The 7,998-nt window shown below is 30.5% G+C and overlaps 1 protein-coding gene across 1 annotated transcript in view; it reads left to right on the forward strand.

Annotated features, from left to right (window-relative positions):
• The window catches only part of LOC126903060 (uncharacterized), a 20,495-nt gene extending 13,740 nt beyond the window's left edge, over positions 1–6,755 (forward strand). Inside the window, exons 2-3 of the mRNA XM_050681005.1 lie at positions 4,567–5,077; positions 5,581–6,755. Coding sequence (XP_050536962.1) covers positions 4,567–5,077; positions 5,581–5,606 — 537 coding nt within the window. The 3' untranslated portion in view covers positions 5,607–6,755. The remainder of the gene's footprint in view (positions 1–4,566; positions 5,078–5,580) is intronic.
• Positions 6,756–7,998: the final 1,243 nt, after the last annotated feature.

The raw sequence follows: 7,998 nt of genomic DNA on the forward strand, positions 1-7,998 counted from the left end.
AAAAAAATAAACACATCATGGTAAAATTAATACCTTCTCAGCTTCGCATCGAAGCTAAAAATTGAAAAAATGTCGAAAATTGGCGATTTTTAAATTTGTAATTTTTTGGGGGTTTTCGCCTGTTTACGGCGAACGAGGGATTTTTTTTCAATTTTTGAGGGTAATGTCTTCGACTAGATACGATTTGTGATCTTTTGACATATTGTTCATCAAAATCGGTCCAGCGAGAGGTGAGATTGAGCGTATACAGACACAAAAAAAAATAAATAAATAAAAAAAAAAACACATCATAGTAAAATTAATACCTTCTCAGCTTCGCATCGAAGCTAAAATATATGTAGCGTGTTCTATAAATAACACGATTGCTTCAATATAGAGTTATAATACAATATATATAAATATATATTCTATTATTGATGTTATTTCGATAAAGCAATGGATGATTTAAATTTAATTTATGTAAACATTTTGTATTGTTGAAAGATATCGGTTCGGTGAGAACTGAGAAAAAGTGGTAGCAGACAAAAAAAAAAACACATCATAGTAAAATTAATACTTTCTCAGCGTCCCATCAAATATAAAAGTACTATACAATGTTAGTAAATATTAATTTTTAAATTAGCTATTATATACTTTAAATAAATATATTAAAATAAATTTCGAAAATCAAACCCTTTACCTACCAACAATGCAGGATATGAGATCATATAATCATATATCTTAAGCATAAAAAGTTACTAGTTAAAAATGTTCCAGACATACTCCAAGATACCAATATTCGTTTAATTGTAACTTATGTATTTATGGATCAATTTTATTTTATTTTATAAATACTTTATGTATATCCTTTTCATTTGATATACTTTTTTTAAATCGAACTATTTCCCTTTATGATGTCGGTTTATACTCAAGAAACAATGTTTAAACGCAAACTAGTTAATTAATAATATAAACACTGTTTTCGTTAAAATTTTGTTTCCTAGTTAGAGGTGGTAAACTTCAATAAAAGTTTATATACCTTGTCAATGACAATGTATTACCCTATGCAATTACACTGTTAGGGGCTTGTTTAATAGTTGAGGACCTTGGTCAAAACCAAGAATCGGAAGCTACCCGACGTCTGTCCAAATATCGTCGCTATCTCCTTAAATGAGTTTTAATTGCCTGAAGGAGACACAGGCAATCGTGTACCTTAGTTACAGGGGATAGATTATTAAAATAAATTAGACTATTGTTTTATGTCAACGACAAAGTAAGGTTATATTTAGATGTTCAGTAAATATAAGTTATATGTAATGTACAATACGTCTGACCTGAATCCTAGTACAGTTGGTTAGTAGGTATATGCAAGTGAGACGGAGTTGGTTGGCTATGATGACAATTGGCGATAGACGGGTCGTTGAATAAAACAAGTTAAGTTATAAATAATATAAATAAGACGTAAGTAATAATATTGAAAACTATGTCTATAACGGCCACTCAAACACAACTGCCCTTTGTTAGTTCGACGTCAGTAGCTCCGGGCTACAGACGAGTAGAATTGTCACATCAGCATCTCCCTCTATGCTAATTAATATGTATTACGAATTAAATAAATAGAAATAAAACGTGTGTAATATAAGTGGTAAGAACATAGTAATAAATGTGTCTTACAACACCCTATGCACTTAAACTTAGTTATACTATTTTATTTTTTAATACATCAAAATTGCAAATTTGTTTAATATTTAACTATGAAATAGTTAAAAGTTAGTGCAACTATTGGTTTGTACCACGAAAGAAACGTTCCACAGTACGATTCTTTCATGATACAATACAACATCAGTTAATTACAAAAACAAATTTTAAAATAATCATAATTTGTGTGAGATATTAAAATTTATACAATGTGCTACAGCATTAATCACATTATTCTAGAGAAGATATGATACTCAAAATTAATTTTACTATATCTAATAGGATTTAGTAACACTAAAAATATTATTAATACTAAAAATTATACGGGAATACAGCAAAATACACATAAAATGTTAATAAATAGGGACTTATGAGCTTTACTTTTGTTTTCGACATTTACATACAAATTTTCTTGTTTAGATCATTTTTTAAATTATAAATTAGTTAACATAACATGATGAAATATTGAATATCAATTTCATACTATATTTAATTTTTAGATTTTGTATTTATTCATGTATTTTACTTATAAAAAAATCATTTTTTTTTGTTAATTTATGATTTATATAGCAACATATTACAAACAAATTCGGAATATTATAGACTGGTAGTAGCATACACAAATAGAATTAAAAAACCCAGCACAGTGGGGTGGCGGCACAGTGGGGTCGTGTCATAGTTGGGTTCATTATAGATGATATCTGACAGTGACTAAAATCACTATCATAAAAAACGCTTCGATGCAAATCTGTAGATAGTCTTTAATTTAAAAAAAAAATTTGTTAAAATAGCACATTTTTGAATATGATAACCATTTGCGCATAGAAGATAGGTCGTCGGGACAAATTTTTTTTTTTCATTTTATATTACATAAAATAAGCTTTAATTTGATATATGTTTAAAGGACGCAGTATTTCCGGAACATTTTCAAAAATTAAGTTTAAAAAGTAAATTTTTGTAAAAAAGTTGATATTTTAAATCCCCCCTAATGAGCAGGTTAAGTGATAAATTTTCAAAAAAATGATATCAAATGAAAGGTAAATATCTAAGGTTTTAGTATAAAAAAAAATTATGTTGATTTTTGAAAAAGTTATAGAAGTTTTAAGAAAAAAAAAGTGAAAAAATTTCGAAAATTAGCGATTTTTAAATTTGTAATTTTTTTGATAATGTCTTCAACTAAACACGATTTGTGATCTTTTGACAGTATTTTTGAAAGAAATTGGTCCAGTGAGAGCTGAGAAAAAGTGGCAACAGACATAAAAAAAAAAAAACACATCATAGTAAAATTAATACCTTCTCCGCTTTGCATCGAAGCTAACATAAAACTTGTAATTTAGAAGTAATTAAAAATATGAGTTGATGTATCTTGTGGAATAATCCATCAATTTTTTTAAATGACACATTATCTACAGAATTGCATCGAAGCGTTTCTTATGATAGTGATTTCAATCACTGTCAGACATCATCTATACTAGTTAATTTATCAAATAATCTGTGGTGTACCATAGATATTTTTATATTTATAATAATATCATAATGTTTAATATATTCAAGTCATTCATACTATACATAGTACTTGTTTTAAATTCTAGCCACTCAATTTATTTGCAAATAACAGCTAAATCTATACTTGTCTAACCTGTGTAAAACTAACTAGATTAGTTTAACATAATTGGGACAAATAAGATTAGTTTTTAACTAGTTAAAAAGAAGCAATAAACTTGCACAGCATTGCTTGCAATATTAATACACGTTTATCATAAAGGTATCAAAATTGTATTTTTCAAAATAAAATTGACTGTTATTTAAAATATTAAATTAATGTGCTAAAATCTACTTAAAGTTATTTGATTAGTTTATTTTTAGTTAAATAAACAGTACAACAAGAGAGATACTATCAATATTTGCAAATTTAAATATTTATGCACATGTTTAATAAAAGTAAATACATATATATTTATAAATATAATCATATGTAGCCATTTTAAGTAAAATAACGTAAACTATTTCAAAAGTTCGAAAAAATGTTAAATTTTAAGATCTTTTTTATAATTGAGTTATACTTACTAGTTTTTTGTATTTTAATATATGCTATAACAGCCGATTCAGTTAATTCAAGTTCAACTAAGGAGACTAAATATCTAAAATGCTCTTACTTATTTAGTGCTTTAACTCACATGAAAATAACTCAACTAATGTTAAAAAATACAGATTTAAATTTGATAACCGCAATAGTCAACGTAAGTAGATATGCCGAAATTGTCATTAAACAAATAAGTACATTATATGAAAAAAATAAAATGAATATTGGATCCTTGTGGCTATTAAATCTTTATTTAAGTAGCATACTTGGACTTTCAACTAACTCCAATAATATACTAGATATAGATAGAGANATCAACTACCTCCAATAATATACTAGATATAGATAGAGATGATAACCGGTATAAAACTATTGAAGACACTCATGATTATGTTCTGAAAATTTTACAACAAGATGCCATAAACTGTGATACGAATAATGTATTCAATAATGATATATTGGAGTTTGAACATCAAAATACAGAATCCATGAAAATTTTAGATTCAAATATGTATAATAATATAGAACATATATTAACATTCATAAAAAACAGAAATAGTCCTAAATTACTAAATTTAGATAATTTACAAAAATTTAATAAAAAAAACATATTTATCAAAAAATTTGCATCGCGTATAAATAGTATAATTTTTTTCCAATATTCTTTCTATGTACAAGTTAATTGGAGCAATGAAATGGCAAGAAATTTTCAAAACATGTTACAAAATGCTATTTCACTTGACTGGTCAGATGGAAATTTTAAATCCATTATAGATTATTATGTAGTGTTCTTTAACTTCTTTAAGGTCATTATGTTAAGGTTGACTTGGAAACATTTTTTGTACCTTCAACACCAAAATATCAATGTCGTAGAATATCTTACAAAAGAATGGTTATTAATATTGAATGATTTTTCTCAGCTTACATGTATAGAAAATGATTCTGATATTGTTGAAATTACATTAAGTATCAATGAATTCATTAGTTATATTCCAAAAAATAGAGACGGCTCAGTAGATGAAGATGAGTTTCCAAATTATAAAGAACAGTGTTATTTAAAATTAGAATCCGAATTGAAAATTATTCTGACCGATATTTGTGTTCCTTTGGAATGTTATGCAATAGAGCCATTGTTTTTGTTTGGTCAGGAACAGCCTAACGTAGCAAACAAACCACCTCATAATCACGATGAACTTAAAACTGTAGATTATTACAGTTTACTCAATGCAAAAATGTTTCTTAAAAATATTATACTAAATACCAAAAATATTGATTTAGATGTGATAAAATCATTTATAAGTTACATAAAAAAAATAAGTAAGCAATAGTTTAACAAAAATTACATATCTATTCTATACATAAAAATTAAGGTATATATATTATAATAAATAGGTATATAATAATTATACATTAATATATAAAAATACAGAAATTAATTTTATCTTTAAAATTTGTAGTATTTCCAATAGTTATATTCAAAAATTCATGTTTTTAATAGATACACAGTACTATTATAGTCGAATCTGAGTCTCTGACAAAAAGTTGATATGGTTTAAATTCGATAGGTATGCTAAAAAATGTCACTGAACATAAAATAAAAGTTACCTAGCTAGCACAGCTTTTATCGTAATATAAATGTCTAACAGAACCGATATAAATAGTTAATTTATTTAAATATTACTATTCAATTACTAAAACATTCTGTTTTCTCAAACAATTCGTTTTTTTAATATTAAAAAATAATTAAATTTCCTAATGATTTATAATACAACAATCAATCTTGTCAATTATGTTCATTGACTTATAAATTAAATATATAGGTTGTTCAATATGTATGAAAACATGACAATTTGTTCAAACAAGGATAACAATATAAATCTGTTTTCTCACTTATTCAACATGTTATATTATAGTATATAAGTATATATTATACAGTTAAAAGGATGAATGTTCTACTATGTATGACATGTTGCATGATTATTATGTATACATAAAGGAAATTGTGAATGTTAATATAAATACTGTAACTGTAATTTATATATTAATTGATAAAAATTAAAAATTGAAAGTTAATTTAATTAATTTTATTAAAATAAAATCTATTTTTTGTTACAAAAATTAAATATTTTAACGTGTTATCAATGTTTAATTATGATATAAAAAAAAAGCTCATACCTAACTAAAATTATAACATTTCTTAAATTATTATAATTGCATTTTATGTTACAATTATTATTAGTATTTTAAACTGTATTTATGGATTTTTTACTATAACAAATTAAATAGTTGATATTTTAAAAATTTTATTTCACCATAATTCACTGTTACAATAAATACCAAAATTAACAGTGCTAATTGACTTGATGTTCTGTATTAACCAAACACCAAGGAAGTCAGATATCTCTGACAGTATGTAATATCACTAACATAATAAAACGATGCGATCTATGAAATTTTTTTTTTTTTTGTAATATCTCCCAGAATATGATTACAAGGGTTTATAAGAATATAGAAAATGATAAAAAAATATAGTGCAGTTTATTTATTAATATAAAAGGTTATTGTGAATAAATATTCTTTTATATCAATAATACCACGAATACTTATTATTAGCTCCGTTTCAATACACTCCATGGTGGGAAGGAGTCACTTTATATTCCTACCTAGAGTAGTATTCAAAAACCTCTAAATGGGCTTGTGATAACTCTAAAAAATTCTAATTTAAAATTTTGAAAATCAGTTGAAACCCAACTGGTTTAATTAAGTCTGGTTGCGCTGTAGGAAGATCCAAACATATCTATTATTCTACAGGCAAGTACAAAAACTCAAGGCCATGTGAATATAAATTGAGACTGGTCAATATAGTCGGTGAAACACCACGGGAAGTACAATTCACTGGGTTTCTTTTGGTAGACATATAAGACAAAGACCTTAGACCTAAAAGCTTCCGCATTACGACCCGATAGGGATTTCCCCATGGGTCTTGGTCCACCAACTTCACAAGTTCGGCCCAGCACTTCGCTTTGGCTCGCCTGATAGCGAGCTTCAGCTCTTTGCGGGCCGACCTCATCGTCTCCCTTGGGGTCAGGGGATTCGTACCTCGGACCTTTGTCTCCAAGGATTCTCAGGCGACAAGTGAACGTTCCCACACGTATACGGTCGAGACCTGCAAGGCGGGTAGCAAGCTGGCTAGGCTTGATACCTCCATCTGGGCATATCTCCCTTTGCCGCCGGAATTAGCTCGGACTACTACGGACCCGATTTCCGGCGACACCTTGTTTTCTGGACGGCGGAGGACGTCCAGTAGTGCATTCTGCACATCGCACTCCTTCGTCCATTCCTCCAAATTGAGGAACATGACGGGCATGGTCATCACCGGACGATGGACCCACACGTCATGCTCCTTCAAGGCGCCCTTCAAGCTGTCAATCTGGGCGCCTAAGCCACAGACCTCCAAAAGGACCTCCTGGTATCGGTCAATTGAACCCTCTAGGCTTTGAAGTCAACGGCAGCCATCGCGGTCTTTATGACCGTGGCGTACTGTTGACCCTCCCTGAGTGGCCCAATCACCACCGTCACTGTCCTACGGACTTTGGCCCGAAGCTGGGCGGAAATCGAGCATCGAGACTGTGGCGATGGCTTGGCTTTGGGCCCCCTGAGGACCTCCACCTTGGGAGCAGTCGTCACCCGCTCTACTTTTCTGGCCCCTTTCCGTTTCAACACCTCTGTCCACAAGATGGCAAGAGTTATCGCCGGCTGGTGGGCCGCGACGTTGAATGGCAAAGGCGACGTGGTGTCCGTGATCGAACATCCAGCATCCTTTGCCACCCGCTCCTTATTTTTCCTCCTCTTGTCCCTCCCCTTTTTAAAAGTGGGGACAAGCGGGAGAGCACCCACTGCCACCTCACCACCTCGGAGGGGGGAAGCTGTGTCCCCGACGGTCTTAGATGGTAGGCCGTACTTGTCCCACCAGTAATCCGTCTGAGACACACTTGAGGCAAATCGGGCTCTCCGGCGTAAGTATGAGGGACCCCCACAGGGTGAGTGTGTGAGGTGGAGATCAGACAAGGCCCTTACGTTTTCGATAATCCATCTTCACCACTCGCCTGTGTAAACAATAGACCTCCAGCACATTGGAGAGCTGCCCCGTCTGCTCCATAGAGAGGTCTAGCCCCGCCGACAACACCTCTTCGGCCCTACAAATCATCTTTTTTGGTGTCCCGTCACCGTTGAACAGG

The sequence above is a fragment of the Daktulosphaira vitifoliae genome, unplaced genomic scaffold, assembly GCF_025091365.1.
Source record: "Daktulosphaira vitifoliae isolate Bord-2020 unplaced genomic scaffold, ASM2509136v1 Scaffold_3, whole genome shotgun sequence".
NCBI lineage: Eukaryota > Metazoa > Arthropoda > Insecta > Hemiptera > Phylloxeridae > Daktulosphaira > Daktulosphaira vitifoliae.